The sequence below is a fragment of the Nelusetta ayraudi genome, unplaced genomic scaffold (genome assembly GCF_046127955.1).
Source record: "Nelusetta ayraudi isolate G7.1 ecotype Tasmania unplaced genomic scaffold, CSIRO-AGI_Nayr_v1 ptg000160l, whole genome shotgun sequence".
Taxonomy (NCBI): Eukaryota; Metazoa; Chordata; class Actinopteri; order Tetraodontiformes; family Monacanthidae; genus Nelusetta; species Nelusetta ayraudi.
The window spans coordinates 114-21,183 of record NW_027466210.1 but is presented as its reverse complement, the minus strand read 5'-3'; the positions used below and the strand labels follow the sequence as shown (position 1 = coordinate 21,183).

The window sequence follows — 21,070 nt, the reverse complement described above, 5'->3', positions numbered from 1 at the left end:
TTTTACATGTGAGCCCGAGCAGTGCGTGTCTCGGCGTGCGGTTGTGTGCATCGCCGCTGTCATTTTGCATCGCGTCACTTTTTGGGGAATGCAGCGTTACGGCTCGATGGGGTTGTTGTTCTGCTCCGTGTGACAGCACAGCCGGATGCAGCACTCTGGAGTATGGCACACACACACACACACACACACACACACACACTCACACACACCAGTGCAGGTCTGATCGCCCGGCGACGCTTTGAAACATTTATTAAGAGCCATCACACGCTTTCTCAAGTGCCCCCCCTCTCAGATTTAATCAAGTAACAAAACACTCTTAAGTCATGCAGCCCTGCTTTTCCTCCCCACTCCTCTGCACCTGTCATTTTTAGAGTCGCCTCATCTCGCAGTATCCCAGCACGCACGCACACACAGACAAAGAGTTTCACTGTGATCGTTCCGCTGCGAGATCTGAATTGAAACTGATCAATTAACAAACAGGATTTCACACTTTACAGGAGGCTTATTATAAAAGGAAAGTGAGGATTGCTTTGAAATTAAAAATCTCCGTCTTTCGTTTTCGGCACAGACTTAGAAGGAGGAAAATAGATTTCTTGGAGTGACATTAAACAGACGAAACACGGAAATATGGTCATTTCTAACGCAGCTTAATAGCATATAATATAGAGTTTAAGAATGTACATGCATTTTTACATATATTTTGCTGCTATTATTATACCATAATATTTTAATTTCAATTTTATATTATGTATACATTTTTTTTTCTACCTATCTTAGACTGGACAGAATATGATGGTGTGATTAACCTTGAGCAAAAACATGTTCATCTTAGCACTAATACAACTGTTAGAGGATTCATTTTGAAATGTCTGGATTAGTTTTTTTCAATGAACAGTGGTTCTTTTAATGGTAAGGAACATATAGCAGGTTGTAGTTAAAGTGAAGTTAAAATGAAAATTATTATAGTTTTAGTCACTGTGCTGTGTTTCATGCCCTGCACTTCTGCAGTGGGTCATGCAGGTTTGATCCACAGATAATATTCAAGATTTTTTTTTTTTTTGAATCAAAGCTGTTTCAAAACACAATTTCCTCCTGTCATCATCTAATCTGGACTGATCTGATTTGACCATCATGACTGCGCGTAGCTTTTAGGCTGTGTTGGTAGCATTTTAAGTAATTATTTCGCAGCTGCTGCTGGCGTCCTGCTTTCAATACCACAATAAGTGTGAGCAAAAGTGGTGCGTTAATGCAAATTCTTGATGGCAAAACCACAATTTGAATGTTTTTCCTTCTTCAACCAAGTAAATCTTTAAACACACACACAAAAAAAAAAACAACCAAAACAATCTGAGTTTTTGGGGGGAATTAGGAAAATAACCTGTGTCCATTTGTGCAGCCTTGAGTTCTGCCACCACATCGCTCACCCAGTCTGTTATTTCCCTGCGGCACAATTAAGTATGCACTCCAGCACCTTATTAGGGGGCCGTTAATACGTGCCACACTGTACACAGTGAGGTTTGTCAGATAAATATTGATATGTCGGATGATGTAGAGGTCTCATTATGGGTTAAGGCGGCACTCTGATTATTAAACTTTCATGTAAACACCTCCGAGGGGTTATATTAGTCATATTATGTCAGAAATCCAAAAGCATAACCCAATTAACGGGCCCAGATTCATCATCCGTCTTCTAAATTGCAGACGGGAGCTGTGAGATGTGGCGCATACACCTCGGACTGACTTTTTTATTTTTTTTTTCTAATGCCGCATTCTCACCTACTCACTCATTTATTATTTATGATTGTTTGGCACTAATAAGGTGTTTTCCTGTAGCCGCGGCACGCCACTAGGGTTGAACTGATTATCAAACAAATGGTATTTGCATTTGGTCGCAAGGTTGAATTACTGCAACCCGAGTAAATGAGTCAGTCAAACCGTTTTCCTAATCAAGATGGGGGATTGTTTTTTTTTTATGTTCCAATTTATTTATAGAGTGCATGCAAATGTGAGGAAACAACCGAGAAGAAATGAAAGTGGGGGTGGACGTGAAGAAAAGACAGCTGGGGGGAGAGGGGGGGGCGGGGGTGGGGGGGAGGAGAGGAGGGGAGAGTTAAAAAAAAAAAAGAAAACAGATCTTCCAGAAGAGATCTGAGATTAAGAAATGGAACAAGAAAGAATGAGAGCAGAGGAGGAAGAAGAAGCCCATCAAGAAAAAGATCCATTCAGAAACCATATTCAGCTTCATCTTCAAAGATTAGAATACAGCGGCGAGGGGTTACGGCTCAGGAGCGTTTGGACAAGCGAGGGGAAAGTTTTATTTCATCTCCCAGAAAAGGGAATGAGAAATACAGACGAGGACAGCGTATGGAGACTAACAGGACAGCAGATCTCTCTCTTTTTTTTTTTTTTTTGCACTGAATTACCTTATTCGATTCCCCAGGGCTGATGGTTTTCGCGGCCACATGTGGGTTTATCACTCAATCGACCTGTCAAGCTGACATGCTTCTTTCCCCCGTCGTGACAAGAGGATTTTCTGACTTTGAGAAGGGAGCAGATTTTCATTTCTTTGGGGCTCATCTCCAGCTCAGTTTTTTTTTTTGGTGGGGGGGAAGGGTGGGAGTGGGGGGGGGGGCTGAATAAAATAAATAAATAAAAAAGAGGGAGAGAGAATTTGGCAGTGATAGAGGAAGAAAAGGTAATAAAGTGAAGCCTGAGAAGCGGTGAGTGATGGAAAAGCCGTAAAATCTGACAGGACAGATTCCATCAATTAAAAAGCTTCTTGAAGAAGTCGCACTGGCCGGAGAAAAGCACGACTCAGCACATCACACGGAATCAATCAAGCTGAAAAGCTCAGACAGGAACTAATTCAGATTTATTTATATTGCCCTCACCGAAGAGGAGCCACCCCCCACCCCAAAAAAGCCCAGTAACCTGAGTCAACCTGTAGCTGCTGGATGGAATTTAAAGCTGCTTTCTGTCTGGTGGCCACCGTTCCACTGTGTCTTTCCATGGACATACTGAAAAACACTAACATACTTGACTTACTTTACTTCATAATGATGTTTTAATGATGATACATTAGATGACGATGTGTTCCACATCCAGAGAAACCTCACACCGTAAAAAGAGATCATTACTCAAACAATGACATTTGTTAAACCTTGTTTAAGAGCAAATAAGTGTAAAAAATATATATAGTACAGTATATATAGTTTGCGGTGATAGAGTAGAATGGAATAGAACCCCCTCACCGCCATTGTAACCAGGACGTATACGAGTTATAAGAGGTACAGACATAAATCACACCAGCACTGCAAACAGAATGAAATAAAATAAATACTAATCAAATGCAGAGGAAGACGAGCTTTATTGCGCCGAGAAACGGCACTGAAGCAGTTTATGAGAGGAGGGAGTTCAAAGTTCTCGTCGCCGAGGGAGGCGAGCTCCTTGGAAGTCTTCATTTGTCTGGTTGCGAAAGGAAACACTTCAAATGGCTGTTTGTGCTCGAGTGACAAGGTGCCCTGTTCACATTTCTCTCGATGCCTTTTAGAATAATATCAAGGTTTTAAAGCTACGTTGTTAATGCAACCCATAAAATATTTTCCAAAAGATTAACTTTTCGACAAAGTTCTCCTCAAATAAGAGCTCAAGCAAAACTATTTTAATGAGTTCAGGTGTGTGTGTGTGTGTGTGTGTGTGTGTGTGTGTGTGTGTGTGTGTGTGTTTGCGTCCCGGCTTTGTTCTCCTGCAGCATCTCTCAGCACAGGGATTATGTGAAAAGGCAAATGACACTTTATGGAAATGCAGATGGATTGCTCTTCCACGCGGCAGCCGAATATTTTATTTTTCAACATTCCGGACCGGAGCGGCGCGGGGCCTTCCTCTCGTATCCGACGTATTTATCCCGACGCGTCGACTCGCATGTTAATGTGCGAATCTGATTACAGGAGCGGAGCCGGACTGTTAATTACGGACTGTTACCGAGTTGAGATTTGCTCCGTTATTCTCGGCGCTAATGGAGAACGGGGCTGCGTGGAACAAAGTTGGGAGGTCTAACAAGGAGTCTTTGTGCTTAATCCCCGAGGAGTGCGTGTGCTCGTGCGTGCGTGCGCGTGTGTGCGTGTAGAGCAGCAGCACCCGCCTGCCGCCGCTGCTCCCTCCGTTGCTTCTTGATCTCGCATTTCACTGAAGGATCTGGACGGGTTGTTAGCCGCAGATGGATTAGCGGCTCTCCGGACTTCGTGTTTCCAGCCAAACCATGAGTCCACTAAGAGTCTGTTTTTCGTTTTTTGCCCCCCTCCTCCCTCAAAAACAAATCCGTCATCGCCTTTTACTGAACAGCGGGTAATTGAGAAAAAACAAAAAAAGAAAAGAAGGTTCGCTGAGGAGGCACTCCTGCCGTGTCTCTCTTTTCTCTTATCTGCGGGGATGCCACTCGCACCCGTTTGATATGCAGCGCCGTGGCCTGATTTCACGCTCCGCATTGTTCTCCCTCCGCACGCCGGCTCTTGTTGAGCATGTTTATTTTGTCAATGGGACGCCACGTCCGCTCGGCTGATACGCATCTGCATGCCAGGCGCTGCTGCGTCGGGGGGCGGGTCGCCTGGAGGCTTCCTTCCTCCGGCGAAGCGTCCAAGGCCCCGTGGGACGGACGGTGCTTGGCGGCAGCGAAGGCCGCGTGACAAAGCGCCCACCTCGCGGCTCGCCGTCGCGAAAAAAGTAAAAAAAAAAAAAAAAAAGCATTTCCCGACGCACGTCTCGGCGGAGGCGACAGCGCGTGACAGGTTTTGGGATCTTTCGAGCTGCTGAGCAAGAGGCACGTTGAGTTGCAGGAGTGTGAGAGTTCGGTAGCACACAAACCTGAGCTCAACTGCACAGAACCATCCTCGAGTTTCACAGGCGGAAGAGAGAAACCAACCCACCCGGTGCGTCTGCACGTACCCAGCATGAAACACACAACAGAGGGCAATTGTAAGGAACACGCAGTGAATGCTGAACAGCAAAACGCCGCCGTTGACGATTTTGTTCTGGTGATTTCGTGCCAGCTAAGTGCTCTCCTCTGCCACTAGGGGACTGCTAATGTCACAGGAGCGGCGCATTTTTGTTTTTTGCTATTACTGTTGGTGGTTACAGCAGGAATCCAGAGAGGATGGAACTCCATCTTTCTCCATACGTTCCATTTGTGCAACTCCAGAACAGTTACATGGACCTCAAAAGGCCACCGGAGCATCCAGCGACTCAGGAGACCGGCGTTGGTTTCAATCTTGCACAAACTTTTTCTTTAATGTCTCTCACCACATGCAACCCCCCCCCCCTCCCCTCAACCCCCAACCACCCGACCACCACCACCACCAGCCCGCACTCCCACCCCACTTCCCTTTCACCTCTCCCTCAGACAAACGCCCTAACTTTAGCGTGCGGTGAAATATTCATCCGCATTAAAAATTGACGGCGGGCGCTTTAAGAGATTTTAAAAAGTAATAATAGCGTTCGGGAAGACCTGGAGAAAGGCCCAACGGCAGACGCGCTCTTCCCGCCGATCCCTTCCGGTGATGCCGCCGAGGCTTCCGCGGTGTGAAGTGGCGGGACGGCGACGCTCCGGAAATGTGATGGGTGAAAGCGACAGGCGACAAGCGTTTGTCAGTCATGGCGGAGTGAAGTGCTGCCGTGGGCCCTGGTGCAAGGCAGCCTCCGTCGTCTGAGTGCTACACTTCCTAGCTCAGGCTCACCGTCGTCCCTTCTTTTTCCTTATATTCAGGGCTGTTGAAGTTAACGCGTTAATGATGCGTTAACTTTGCGTTAACTTTGAGTTAACGCGTTAAGTCAAACTCCTTCCAACGGCACTCATTTTATTAACGCCTAGTTCACACCGGTGGCAAAAGCGCCCGACAGGAAGTCACTCAAAGAAACACGAGACAATATGGTAAATTTTCAAAATAAAAACAATTTCCAAAAATACCGCGATTGACAAATGCGATCATTTTTGTGTACGTTATATTTGTCAGTATCTCCTATCAATCAGAGTGCGAGAGAGATGAAATAAACAAACATACAAACGCACGCATGCACACACACACACACACACACACACACACACACACACACACACACAAGGAATTGTTTTATTTGTAAATCTTAATGGTTAGGAGCATTGGCTTGAGAATACCTCAAGGTTTGAGGGTTTTTGGGAGAGTATCTGGACATTGGAATTGGAATGTTCAAATGAAAATAAAAATAGAATATTTCCACACGGGAATTATTATTGTCCCCTCCAATTTTTCCTAGAGTATACGAAACACAATAAATATATTGTTAAGTTACATATAGAGCAGGGTAAAAAGAAAATTGCACTTCATTTGCGATTAATCGTGAGTTAACTCAGGACACTAAAGTGATTAATCGTGATTAAAACATTTTGATCGAGTGACAGCCCTACTTATTTTCCTTTGATTTCCCATTTTCCCATGCGGCTCCATAAGTCCATAGTGGTCCAGCTCAAATACTCTCCACAACGCTCCCTCCCCCTCTCAATCTGTATCCACTGACACAGTCTCACTCTACTCAGGTAGAGCAGCAGCAGGGGAGAGGGGTGAGACTGGTGTCAGGGAGGAGGTGCTCCGTTTCCTCGTCCTCCTCTTCCAGAACCTGCGTCTGCGCGGCGTTTATTCAGGGGAAAAAGCGACATCTCCTCCAAAATAAACCCTGCGCCCTCGGCAGCGCCTTGCGTTAACCCCTCCCACTCCGGCCCCTCCGCCCTCTGCCGTCTGAAAGCAGGGGGGTGGTGTGCAAGCAAATTCTAAGATGAACTTCTCATGTTCGAGATCGCGGGGGATATTTCCGAAACCTGGATCAGCGCCTCCAGCCACTCATTAAAGATTGACAAGCCTCTGCCATTATCATAACAGCAAAGAAGTGGGAGAGAAGAAGAAGAAGACAGAGGGGAAGAAGGAGAGGAGGGGGAAAAGCATGGACGCATTAAAGTTTGAAGGAGGAGGTTAAAAGGCGGAGGGAGAGGTAATGTGCTCCCAGGTTTGAGGGAGCAACAAAGCAAAAGAGACAGAGGGAATAAACACCAGAGTACATTATGACTCTGTGTGCGTGCGTGTGTGTCTGTGAGTGTGCGCATGCATGTGTGCATGTGTGGAGGCGGTACAAGTGCATTTTAAAGCATCTTCAACAAAACGAATGTGACAGCTCGGTATCTGCCGAATTGTTTTTCTATTTTTTGTTTTGAATAGACTGCACTATTCTGCTAAATGTAATGTTTTGTCAGTAGTGTGCATCGAGGAGCCTGTTTGATGCCGTCCTTCCCCGAGGTGCCCGTGTACGAGGCGGCCAATGGGTTTTCTGTTTTGAAATGGGGAAAAAAACAAAAATTGGGAAACAAGATGTCTTCGAAATAGGGATGAAAAAAAAAATCAATTCCGTTTTTTTGGGAGGTTTAAAAAACTATTTTGGCTTGAACGCCTAAACAGAAGCTGGTGTGTGGACTTTTTTTTTTTTTAGCATTTAATCCATTGCATCAGATTTTTTCAAGTATCTGCCTTTAAACTTTAACTTTGCTGACACTCGAAAAAGTTTCTATGGAGTTTTTTTTACAGTCGAGTAGAATATTATTCATATTTTAAGATGAAGCAGAAAAAAGCAAGCCCCCATTAAGCCGCTAACACCCCTGGCACCTTTTAAAAGTGCTCTCTAAAACCTGAGCTAAACTTCAGCAGCTTCAGCAGCACCAGCAAAAAAATGCTCTCTTAAACCTGAACATTTTTCTTGAAAACCTCCAATTCATCGTGGTGTTATCATTAAAAGGTCTTAAAAAGTACGACATGATCGTGATGTCATATGAGGTCGAGGTTGCATCTGGCACTTATTACGGAAAAATGACCAGGAGTGCAACAGGTCTTTAGAGAAGCCCGTCAAGGCAGCGCTGGGTCTGGATTGGTTTCAGCCTGAGTGCCTGTTGCTGCTGTTCCTAATTAGCGGCTTGATGCCTTCATTTAGCGCCGCAGTCGTTTCCGACGGCATCCGACCCAGAGTGACTCTGAATGAGAATGTCTGATCTGCGGCTGCTTGATTTAATGTCTTTTTCTCCCCCCGTCTTTCACTTCATTTTAACAGATCGGATCTGATGTGATCTCGTAACATTAGAAGCTGGAAAAGAAATGTGACGGGTGTCACACCAGACACTCCCTAAACCTTTCAACACACTCAAACCTGCAAGTGCGTGTCCTCGTCGACGCTCTTGCGTCTTGCAGTCGTGACGAATTCAAACGTGCTCGAGTCCCGAATCAAAGCGATCACTGTCACAGAAGGAGAGAGAGAGAGAAAAAAAAAAAGCAAGGCTGACTTTCAGAGCAGGAGCGGCCCTACGTGACTCATCAGGAGGGAGCCGGGGTGGGGGTGGGGCCAGGGACGAGGGCCGGCTTTAACAAGTGTGCCAATTTAAACTCATGTGAAACGTGGTCGTTGCCAGGCATTAGAAAAAAGAAAAGGAAAAGAAAAGGTTGCGGCTCTTTTCGAACAAGGTTGGCAGGAGCAAACACGGTTCTGTTTAAAGGTTCTCATGGCAGCGGATGCAGCGTCTTGCCGTTCGGACTTCTGTGCTGTGAAGGCCAAAGAGAGAGACAGAGAGAGAGAGAGAGAGAGAGAGAGAGAGAGAGAAAATAAAAAACAGTGCGCCCGCAGAGATTGACTCCCTGGATAAGCCTCTCGCCGGCACAAGCCGGGCTGTCAGCCGGATGGATTTTTTTTTTTTCCTTCCCCCTGAAAAATTAGGGTTCGATTTATAGCACAGGGGGAAGCACATAAGCCGGTGTGGGGATTAAAACAGGAGGAGTCATTGTTCTCTCCGTCCCTATCCCCCAGGTAGCGAGACAACGAATGCAGGCTGCAGAAACGCCGCGAGTGACGACGGCTGCACGGGAAGCAGCAGAGCGGTCCAGAGTTCGACGTAAACCGGTGGGATTTTAGGGGAACGGACCTTTAATTTCATCGGCCGTGTTTCTCCAGACTGGTCAATGCCCGGGACGAAATGATTCAGTGATTGTTTATTTTTCGCTGATCGATTGACGACAAATATTTGAACACTTTGGAGGACTCGTGCACTCCAAAGCCCGCACGCAGCCAGTTTCGTACAGTTCATTTGCTCTCAAAGCCGACACGGGAATGAGATTAGGCCGCAAGGCATTGTGGGTAAACACAGCCTCGGCAAGCACGCCTGTACCAGGGTGCGCAGCGTTAAGCAGCAGACGAGCCGCGGGGCCGCTTGTTCACTTGTTTGTGTCGACTTTCGACCTCGGAGTAATTGCTGCGGGTCTTTGTAACGGAAAAAAAAAAAAAAAAAAAAGCCAGCCCTGTTTAATTGGAAGGTGGCTTCCCGCACGGTGTCATGTGATCGCCGCAGCGTCAGCGTAGCGGAGAACGCAGAGAACGCGACGGTGTGTTTCCTTAGCGGGCGCTGGTCATGGGCCATACAATGGGCCATACAAAGACTGTTTTCAAGATAAACAGAGTGCACATATGCTGTGAGACGTTTGCGTCGGTGCCATTTACACTTCAGACGCCAATCGGGACCAACGGGTCGTCGATGCACAGGCGGCGCGCCGAAGGTCTCTCCAGCCAGCACGCCGTCAGACTTCAGAGATGCGATTTGCTCCGCTCTGATGTTTTCAAATCGCCAGCTTGTTGGTATCCGGCGGGGGAATTGATCAGAACATGAAAAGGGTTTTCCGCCTCACTGTATAGCGGGAATCACAAAGGCGGGGGGGTGGGGGGGGGATGGGCCCGCGAGAGATAAATGGAAGGTGATAGAAAGACGACGTGAGAGGAAAATAAGAGCTGGTGTGTTTTGGGTTTAACTGGATATGAGAGGCTCCAGATTGGGGAGGGCGGAGATTTGTCAGATTCTTCGCGTTGACCTTTTTTTTTGCTAACAACCCTGTCAGAGCTCAGCGCTTGTGTGCGTGCGTGCCTGTGTGTGTGTGTGTGTGCGTGTGTGCACGTGCGTCCCCAGCGGACGGGGGAGGAGGGGGCTGATAATGGAGAGGTGGTGTGCGTGTGTGCGTGTGAGATGTGTAAAGGGCAGGCCCGGCGGCTCTTCTGCAGCAATCCATCTTGGCCGCCAGCGCAACAGGCGTCTCGCCATCGAGGGCAGGAGAGGGGGGGCGGAGCCTAGCATCAGCCTCCTTCCGATGGAAGAAAAAAAGAAAAGAAACGGTAGACGCAGCTAAACGAAACTTGAGTTTCGTTGGCTGCTCTTTAACCGCGGACCCGGGTGACGTTTCCTCTCTAATCACCCACGTAACCGCTCCGGAGTTTCACACACTGGCCACGGCCGCATGTGTGCAGCTGCGGCGCGAAAACGTGTCGTCCGTCCACCGGTGCGTTTTTTAATTTTATTCTTTTTTTTGTTTTGTTTTCTTGCGGAGGAAATGACACAGACACGATTGCCGGCTGTGAAACAGAGGGAGCGAGAGACACCGGTCGACAGAGATGGATGGATGGATGAGTAGAGAGAGAGAGAGAGAGAGAGCGAGAGAGGGGCCTCGCTCACGCTGTTTGGCAATAATCACGGCGGCCAAAGTTGTGCCAACAGTGGGTGCCAGATGGTGCCCGTCATCCGGCGAGCCGCATCTCTTCTGAACGTCAGCGGGAGGAGAGAGAGGAAGATCAAGAGTGGCATGTGGAACAGCGGCGGCGCTGCCTAATGTGGATGATGTGTCATGGAAATACTAATCACGCTGGAATCACACCCACAAGCTAAATTAGATCCCTAAATCGCTTCCACCGGCGCCCACGCTCCCCCCCCCCACCCGCTTTGCCGGCACTGCTGCTCCCATCATTAACGAGGATCATTGATAAATGAGATATTGGAGGCCCAGGGCGAACGCCACAATCGTGTTTTTTTACTTTGACTATAGCCACAGTATTGTATATGGGGAGCAACGTATGACGGGGTAATGCATTGTAATGATTTGCCTTTATTGATTCTTCATCAAGAGGAGCCTGGCAAAACCCGGGTTCCTGCCGCAGCGAGAGAGCCGGAATTAAAGCGATTTAATCACTTTTGACGTGCGCTCCCGACTCCCAGCGATCGTATTGATCCTCTGAAGCCGGCGTAATGGCGCCGCGTTGTAAGGAGGAAAAAAACAAGCCTCCCTCAAGGACATCTTTGTCCGCGGCGAAGCTCGAACCGGAGCACGAACCTCGGACGGAGAAGCAGTCGGAGAAAGGGAAATGAAAACGTAGAAAAAGTGCCCCCCCCGCCCCCCCACCCCCAAAAAAAGTGCCTTGTTGTGCCAAATTGGTTTCACCAAGCGTGTTCTCACAATACTCTGCCTGTCAGTCAAATGAGAGAAGGAACATTTTAATGTCTCTGTTGTCTTGACATTTTCCCCTCCCCTGTTCTTGATCCAAAAAAAGCAAAAAAAAAGCAAAAGCGAAATATGGACAAACCCGTCAGCGCGTTGCTGCGCCTCTGCGGACGCGATCGATCCCGCTCGCTAATTGTCGCTGTTTACTTTGTTCCTGCGGCGGCCACCCCGCCACCCCGCTGTCACCTCGCCGGCCCAGATCTCGTCCGTCAGAGCCTTCCGCTCCGGCGGCCGCCACTCGATACAAACAGGTGCTGAGTGCGGCCGGCCGTCCGCTCTCGCCTTTCATTTCACCTCAGCCGACTCCTCTGCCGCGGCCGCGCTAACCTTCGGAGGGACTATTTATAACCTGCTGGAAATCATTGCGCAGGCACCGGGCGGCGCCGCGCGGCTGATGGGAGTTGGATAAATATTAATTGTGGGCAGGTTGCAGAGAACAAAAAAAAAAAAGATAAATCTTGGCTTTGGCGTTGGGGACAGACGGGGAGGGAAAAAAACAACACACCTTATGGCAAACGCTGGGCTATATTTTGCCTGTGACGCCACCAGACCGGGAGGCAGAATTTGGGTCTTGTTTATTAGATGCCAGGTCCCAATTAGCATCCCAACACAGACCGGGAGGTGGTGGTGGTGGTGGGGGGGGTCACGCCCCAGATGGAGGGGGCCTTTAAACAATGGAGGACCACAGACCTGCACCACTGCCCGACGCTCACAGCCGTCGCTAACGGTTGCTCGCCACTCCGGCACAGGTTTGCACACACAGGTTTTTAGGTAAGATCGTCGCACCGATATTTAGAATTTGCGTCTCTGCACAGCTAAAACTTTGCCAGCAGATATTTCCAGTGTTTGGTTGCTTCTTTTTGTTTTGTTTTTTTTGTTTGTTTTTTGAAATTTGCATCGCTACATCAGTAGCATGCCCCCTGCTCGTCCTCGCCATGCCGCCGCATCAATCAGCTCGTTTACGAGCGGACTGAAGGCCGAATTCACGGCCGACCCGTGAAGAAGACCCCGCAAGGCTCGGCCGTGACCCCGGCTCCGGGTTCAGAGTGTAAACACAGCAGCCTTCCTCCGCAACGAGCCGTACGGAGGAAACAAAGCGATTAGAGCGGAAGGTCGCCCCCGAGGCGGACGCAGGTTAACACCGACGGGATTTTCTTTTCTGCGGGGAATAAAATGAAAACTGATCATTGCAAAAACCGTAATAAGCTGCTGTTGGGGCGGCGGGACTCTCTCTTTGCCTTCTGAAACTCAGCTGAGCTCAGTTAGCAGAACAAACAGTGGGGGGAAGAAACGGGGCCCCGGCCGCCACCGCCGTTGCAAAAAAGGTCAAATTGTCAACTGGAGACGTAAATATTAGCTGCCGTTGTGAAGTGCTGGACAAAGACGGCAGTGGGAGGTGAGGGATTCACTGTTAAATGGAGTCAGATCTCAGGAAATCCCAGACAGCAGGGTTCCGTCTTTCACTCCACAGTGCCTGGAAATCGACTGACCTTGCGAAACGCGACATCGTAATGTGAGCTGACCCGCGCCGTGTTTTTTCGGTAAAAAAAGGAGATCCACCTGCCAGCGACTTTTAGCAACCTGCGATTAGCATAAATTAGCCCGCACCGGCCCGCTCCCCCGGCGGGAGGCATAAATCACTCGACCACTCGTCCCCCTGAGGTACGACTCGTGTTTACAGAGTCGCCGTCTTCCTTCCCCCCCCCCGCCCGCCCCCCCGCCTCATCCCGCCGGCTTCCTCCTCCCAGCAGCACAAACCAGAGCGACGTCCCCTCCGCCCCTCCACCCCCTCCGCCCCTCCGTCCTCGGCATCAATCCACGTCGCCTCCAAACCCGCCGCCCTGCGAGGCTCCCGCAGACCTTCAGCGTCCTTAATGAGATTTATCTCCCCAAGCCTTCCAACCAGCTTGATGTATAGACGCGCAGGAATGCAGGACCGGTGATTTCTTTCTACCTTTTTTTTTCTTCTTCTTCTTCTTCTTGCCTTCAAATGGGATCCTGTCCTGGCGGTTGCGCGGCCACGCTGCGGGAGCCTCCTTCAGTCACAATCAGGCTCAGGACGGCGGGCAGAACTCTGCCGAGCGCCGCAGGTTAATTGAGTGAAACTGACGACAACGGAACCTGACCGCCGGCCGGCCGACTGGGAGCCCGGCTTGACATCCGACCTTAATTATCCCATTATCTGCTCATGTGAGACAATCTCTCCCGATCACAAGTTTATTATCTGGAGCCGCGCCCGGCGACGCGTTCCGACGCCGATTTAATCGCGTCATCTCCCGCCGTCGGAAATTGTTTCAAAGATTGGTTTTCGCCAGCTTGGCCGGACGGACGACGCCAGGCCGAGGCCCCCGTGCGTTCCTCAAACCGAGATTTGAGGGATTTTCTTTGTTGGACAAAGATTTGTTGTTTCTGGTAGCTGCGTGCCAACCAGTTGAGTTGAAGATTTTTTTTCCTGACTAAAAGTGAGAGAGGACAAAGCTTTGACGTGGTTGATGCACCATTTTTCAGAAAAGGGGGGAATGATTGTTTATTTCCATCATCAATGTCATCAAACTACTTCTACATGGAGCGGAAGCGAGACGGCCATTAGTTGATTACTGGGAAATTGGGACCGCAAGGTCAAATTTTTCCAGTTTGAGCACTTTTCCAGGAGCCTTCTAAGTATTTCCAGTGTTTTAGCCTCCAGCAGGAAAAGCCACTGTATTGTAAAGAAGAAAATGACTTTATTGTCCACTTGGAGGGATTTACAGGCACAGAAAATAGGAATAGGTGCAGTAAACCTCTGGCAGCGTTGCCAACTCGCCTGATGTGCGTCTTTGTCTTTGGGCCGTGGGAGGAAGACGGAGCTCCTGGAGGGAACCGCACACAGTAGGCACAGAGCCGACACGCAAACTCCAGTCCACTCCACTAAACCTCGCTGTCAAGCGACAGTGCCAGCACGTGTTTGAATGAAATCCATCCATCCATTTTCAATACTGTTGCTGAGCTCAGGGTCACGGGGTTCTGCTGGAGCCTCTCCCAGCTGTCATAGGGCGAAGGCAGGGTGACACCCTGGACAAGTCGCCAGTTCATCGCAGGGCCACACAGAGACAAACAACCATTCACAGCCACATACACACTTATGGACAATTTAGAGTTACCAATTCACCTCACATGCACGTCTTTGGACTGTGAGAGGAAGCCGGAGAACCCGGAGAGAACCCACGCAGAATTAAATCACCCTTGAATTAAATCACAATTATAATTCTTTCCAAATTAAATCCAATGAAGGCCACCGCTCTGCTAGATTCTTTCAAAAGTGGAGCCGCCTGCGAGCCGCTGCCTCGTTACACCTGTTACATCCCAAACGAGATTCACTGTGACAGCTGAGTAGCTGCTGGGACCCTCGCAGAATACAAGTCCGGGGGATGGAGGGTAGTGGGGGGGGGGGGGGGGGGGGGCAGAGGGTGGGGTGGGGGGGGGGGGGGGGGAGTTGCAGATGCTCGGGCTGCACACTATAAATATGGAAGTGGCTGTGTTTGTCTGCATGTTGATGGGGCTGGTGTGTCTGTGTGTGTCTGTGTGTGTCTGTGTACTGAATCTATCTGCGGTGTTGTTGTGCGTGGTCGTGTGGAGGCGGGTGAAGGGGAGGGGGGGTGGGGGGCAATGGTGGGGGCGTGGCCGCTCCTCATCAGCACGCTGCAGAGGTTGAGTGCTCCTCTAATTCCTGCCGAAAATGAAACGTCCCCCTTTTTTCACCGTGCGCGTGCATGTGTGAGCGCGAGGAGGGACGCACACAGAGAGACACGGCGCGTGCAGGAGGGGGAGAAGAGTCGTGCGCAGATGTTTCGACTTGATTGCCTCCGCTGCTGCCGTCGGAAAATCTCCGGCGCCGCTCGGCAGAAAGAAAGTGCAGGAGCGACGGAGAGAGAGAGAGAGAGAGAGAGAGAGAGAGAGAGAGAGACCTCCTCCTGCTGCCGTTCGCGGTATGAATGTTTCATAGACAGGAAGCATGAAAATGAGATGAGGCCTCTTTTTTAAGCGCTGTTGTGCGACGGCGTTCTGGCCGTGTTTTTGCCCCGTCGTGGCTTTTTTATCCAACGTGAAAAGCATCCGACCGCCGACGCCGCTCGGGTGTCTTAACGGCGTTCTAAATATCCCCCGCTAATTCGTCTAACCGGCCGGGGTTCACCTTGGATCGCGGGCGGACCGCGTGGCATCTCTGATTCAAATCCCCCCCCCCCCCCCCCGGAGAGATGCGTCGGTGGGGGGTAGAGCTCCAGCGCAAGGTCACCCACTGAATGATAAAAAGGAAAAAAAAAAAGAAGAGAGAGATCGTGCAGGAAGAGTCTTTATGGATGCGCAGAGTGAGGTGACAGCGCGAAGAGGGTCGGCGCTAAAGTGTTAGCGGGCAAAAGATGTGATTCGTCGGAAGTTGAACGGACCGTCCTGCGTCGTGTCGGGGAAGTTCCCTGGACGTCTCTACGTTTGCGCAGATTCAGACGTAGCTGCCCTGCGATTGACCTCCAACATCGTGGGGGGGAAAAAAAACTAAACATCCTACAAGACTGCAACTCCATCAAGCTGGGGCACGCAGATGAGGCTAGCAGACTAGCTAAATCAACTTGTCATCCCTGCGTCCTCCACCTTCCTGAAGCTCACATCACGTCCTGAGTTTGTTTTGTTTTTTTTTGTTTTTTTTTCAATAAAGCGGCCCAGTAATTTGCCCTCCGGCGGCAGCGCCCCGAGGTTCGGGCTGCAACCCTCAGCTTGAAAATAAAAGAGCGAGTGGGGGGGAGGAGGAGGTGGAGAAGTGTGTCAGGTTAACAGCTCCCGCTGCAGTCTGTGCACTGAGTGTGCAGATAATTAAGGTTGAGGGTGGACAGCTCCCCGCAGCACCGCCGTTCATCACGCCGGGAAAGCCGCTAACTTCATTTTGCCGCGATAACGATAAGCCTTGCGCAGGCAGCGGCCAGAATCGCTGGCGTCTCAACACCGGAGATGCGGCTCGTTCGTCTTGCCGTCTGATTTTTTTAGCGGAGCGGTCAGTTCACAAAGAGGTGGCAAGTCAAGCCAGGCGGCCTTTTCTTTTTTTTTATCAGATGGCGACACCATCGTTGAAACGACAGCGAGCTCACTCATGGGCAAGCAGCGTGGTCTGGCTATCTGTAACGAGTCCGTTAGCTTTGTGTTGGTATAACTGCTAGCAGAGCTGCTCGCTGCCCTGTTAAAACACAAGAGGAAGAAGAAGACGAAACAAGTTTCAGTTTTAGCCGTGGCTGTTAGCGGTTAGCGGTAGTTTTAGCAGCGCTGGTAGCTATTTTTTTGCACTTCAATAACAAGCAATGAACGAACAATTAAACAAACGAGGCTCAAAGCCGTTTTGTTTCGCTCGACCTCTGACCCTCTGCAGCCAATCAGCTTCCTCCTCCTTGCGTGTGCGCTTCACACGCCACCTCGTGCACTCCGGCCTTTGCTCGAAAACATTTCTGACCGGACATAACGACGGGTTTAGCCGCCGCGTTCTTCCCCCTTTTGCAGACCCTCTCTCCGCACGGTTAGCGGCGCCGAATGACTTTGTCGTTTTCGCCACGGCGGCGTTTTATACAAGGTCTGCGATCTTGTTTCAGTCGGCGGGGTCCTCCCGGCTCTCGCCAAACAGCTTTAGATGGAGTGGTTTTCTTTCTTCTTTTTTTTTTCTCCCCCCCCCCCCCCCTTTTTTTCCTCCCCTTGCTGTAAATGTCGCTGAGTGAAGAAATCCTCTCCACAGCTCTTTGTACCCACTCACTTCCCTCCGCTGTGCGCTCCGCCCGTGCTCCCGCTGACTGCACCGTGCACTCCCGTCTAGAGTTTTGATGTTTGTTTATTTATTTCTTTGTATTCCTGCTTGTTATTTCGCCCGGTTCATTTGAATAGTAGTGGGCAACCGAGTGGTTAAGTGACTAAGGGAGTGGGAGTTCTGTGGCCAGATGGACACAAAAATGTGAGAGACCGACTTTTGTTATCGTGGAAAAAAAACAAAAACTAAACCAAACAAAAAAACTCCCAGCGCTGCTGCCGCTGCTGCCGCTGCCGCTGCTGCCGCTACTGCCGCCGCTGCCGCTGCCGCCGCTGCCGCTGCCGCCGCTGCCGCTGCTGCTGCTGCTGCCGCTGCCGCCGCCACACTCGGCCCTCGCTGCTGCTTCCTCTGCAGCACTCCACTCCTTGTATCATCAACCGAAGGGAGTCCTTCTCCTCTCCCGCATCTGCGCCGTGATGAGAAACAGCCGCTAACTAGGCCACTGCATAATAAGCAAGAATAGCAGTAAAAGTGAAAAAAGAAAAGGATTTAAAAAAAAAAAAAAAAAGGATTTGGTTCATGATGTGTGTGTGTGTGTGTGTGTGTGTGTGGGGGGGGGGGGGGGGGGGGGGAGAGAGCGGCGGTGGCAGCACGCAAACTGCTGACGGAAAGATTTTGGCGCCGGGATGGGGGGGGGAAAGCAAATATTGTTCTTATTGCTTTTATTGCAGATGCCTTCATCTATTATTGCTTACCTTCACCTATGGCGTCTGCAGAGGTGCATCAGAGTTCACGTCTCATTTTCAGCAGCAAAGCCCCCCTGAGCTACTCTGTCTGTCATGTGACTGACAGTCGCCATGCTGACTTCTCTCCTTTGCTGCGTGCGTGCGTCCTGGGATCCGTCCTCGCGCTGCAACGTTTCTCTCACGCTCAGCGTTTTAGCGGCTTAATTCACCTCGTCAACAACCCCCCCCCACTTTATATCTTTCACCTGCCGATGCCTTTTTCCCTCCCGCGCGCTCTCGCCGTCGGTCTGTATTCACCAGCGGTGGAAGGAAGAAGGAGTCTTGTTCTTTCTCCCTCCGCACAGACCACCTCGCTCTGGCCTTGGTTTTTCCGCCGCGGCCTTTTGTCGTGAGTTCATTGTCGAGCCGTCAGGCTGTAACTTTACTGTTGTAAACCCGCCCCCGCTCCTCCGCCCACCGCCCCCATCCCCGACTTACCGCTGCATGCTCAGCACCGCACGGCGAGCCAGACACAGTTAACAACTCGTAGGTGAACATAATGGAGCGTTTCAAAGCGGAGGAAAAAAAAAAAAAGTCTTTTTCTTTCTTTTTCTCTGTTTAGTTCCTCTGCGGGATTTGAGGAAGGCACAAAAGAGAGAGTTGCCGCGTAGTTGCGCTGAAATGAAATTGAACAAAACGAATAATTCCTCCGCACATTGTTTCCTAACCTTGATCATAAGTTTTGCCAACCTTCGGACGAAAAACATTTTTAGTCAGATTCCTTTTTGCGGTGAGGAAGCCAGGAGTTTTGGAACGATCAGATGGCTTTTATTTTGCAACATGGCTCTTTTTCACATTAAAAAAACAAAACAATGAAAGGCTGCAGGCTTTTCCAGGTGGACAAAATAGTTGTGCTGTCCTCCAAAATGGCTTTGGAACGAGTTTAGTTTAGCATCCGCTGCTAGCCAATAGGAAGCCTCGAGCTGATTAAATTCTCCTTTCAGTGTGAACCAGCAGAAGGTTTGCCCAATTCCCTTTCAATCTGCCACCTTCCAAATGATTTCTCTGGGCTTCTCACGTGTGAGAGAAGTCAAAAAAATTGGGTTTTGGATTTTGCCGGCCGCGTGCATGAAGAACCAACACACTAACACACTGTGTCTGTGTGTCTCTCTCTCTCTCCAGCGTGGAGCACGACTTCCGGCTGCAGGAAGGGCAGGTGGTCCGCACGTGGAAGGTGGGCGACCCCCCGGAGGGCATGCCACAGCCGGCCACGCCCCAGCCGGCCACGCCCAGCCACGAGGACTTGCCCCAAGCCGTGGGGCCGCCCGCCACCACCAAGAAGAGCAGGAAGAAGTGCTTCTGGTTCCTCTGAGAGGGAAGCAGGGCTCCACAGAGGACAGAGCAAGAGACATTTTTGATGCCGCGGCGCACCGAGGGGAGAAAAAAAAACAAAAATAAAGCTACAAAAACGGACTTTTGGATGGAGTTTTGATACGAAAGAGGTGAAAAAAAAAACGAAACAAAAACAAGTGCAGAGCGACGGGGAATTGAAATGCGAAACGCGGAACTGTGGGAGGAGAACAAAAGTGACAAAAGGCTACGATTTGAATGGTTTGACTGGGGCACAGATGTTGTTACTGCACTTAAAATGCCTCTTCAGCTGCACGTAGGTTTGACGGCAGGCGCTGGGAAGCTAAAGTGCTGAAGTCAAACGAAAATCCCCCCCAAAAAAACAAAAAGAAAAAACAAGTTCAGCCGACAATGTGAGTCACACTTTTTGGAGCGACTGGAAAAATATAAACAGAATATACTGTAAAAGTGGAGGGTGGGTTGGGAGGGGAGGGGGCAAAGTCCAAGAGGCAATACAGCAGAGAGTATTTATAAAAGATGAAAGAAATAATATCTATCGGCAAAAATACACATAAAAAGAAAAGGATTAAAAAATAAATAAATAAGAGGAGAGTGATTCATCTTCATTATTGGACTAATGAGGGTCAGAACACCAGCTTTTATACCCAGAGACATTTAAAAAGAGAGAGAAAGAGAATTATTATGACCTGGATTTAAAACTTTTATCATGCCGTAATTGACAATTGTGTCCACACACACACACACACACACACACACACACACACACACACACACAAAATCATATGCACTCCACACACACAGAGACGCAGACACACACGCGCGCACATCAAATGAACTTATTTACATGGAAAGCATATTTAAATGGAGGAAATGAGTGAGTCGAGTTCTGTAAATATCAGAGCTATTCTGCTTTGGATGCTATATTTCAGATATGGATTACTGCTCTATAAAAGTATTTTACCACAGCCGGCTGAGTGTGTGCGCTTCCTTCCTTCCTTCCTTCCTGCCCACTCCACCAATCCTTCATTGTCATTTCGCATGCGGCGGCGATGCCTCCATACCATGGAGTCGCTGTGCGAGGGGCGGCGAACCTCCAGATGAGTCGGCGTCTGCGGCTCCCCTCAGCTCATTATTTTGATTGGTTCTCTCTCATTACTCTAACAGCCTTGTTTCGGGCCATCTGTTAAAAACAAAATCTCACAGTGCACCACCTGCTTGGCACCGCACGGCAAACTGTTGGACACGGGGGAGGTAACTGAGATGTATGGACTGTAAAATAGGGCTAATCAGACAGAGGGGGGGGGGGGTGGGGGGGGGGGGGGATTGGATCTACATTATTCAGACGGCCAAAAGCGCGATTAAGTTAGCGCTAATCTGCAATGATGGAGGCAACCTTTAACCGTTTCGTCTCGGTCAGCGACGTCCCTTTGAATAAACAAATGTAGGAATGAAAACTAGACTGATTTCACATTCATTTGGAAAAGAGTCCACAGAGAGCGCTGAGTGTGGAGAGGAAATCAACCCGGAAGGTGGTTGGGCAAACCTTCTGTCCGTCACATATGAACAAGAAGGCGAACCAGGTTCCCTCGACAAGTTGGCAAAAGCCAAGTTATTGAATTGATGTGCGACATCTCGCATCGATTTTTATAGCATTCAGCTGAACTGGCCAGAGTAACTCAGCATTGAAGGAAAAACCTGGAGTGACGTTGAGCTTTGCTCTGGTCGAAGGGGTTTACAAGCTAGCTGCAACTTCCCGTTTGGCCAGACTGTTGCCGTAGCTTCCCGACCTGGATCGTCCAGTGTCCGGTGTCACGTTGCTGAACTAGATAAGAGTGGATTTATTT

General features: G+C 49.5%; 1 protein-coding gene across 3 annotated transcripts in view; it reads left to right on the top strand.

Moving 5' to 3' along the window:
- The window catches only part of LOC142880175 (uncharacterized), a 31,978-nt gene extending 12,402 nt beyond the window's left edge, over window positions 1–19,576 (top strand). For all 3 annotated transcript variants that reach the window (XM_076013909.1, XM_076013908.1, XM_076013907.1), the window contains one exon: window positions 19,038–19,576. In XM_076013909.1, coding sequence (XP_075870024.1) covers window positions 19,038–19,227 — 190 coding nt within the window. In that variant the 3' untranslated portion in view covers window positions 19,228–19,576. The remainder of the gene's footprint in view (window positions 1–19,037) is intronic.
- Window positions 19,577–21,070: the final 1,494 nt, after the last annotated feature.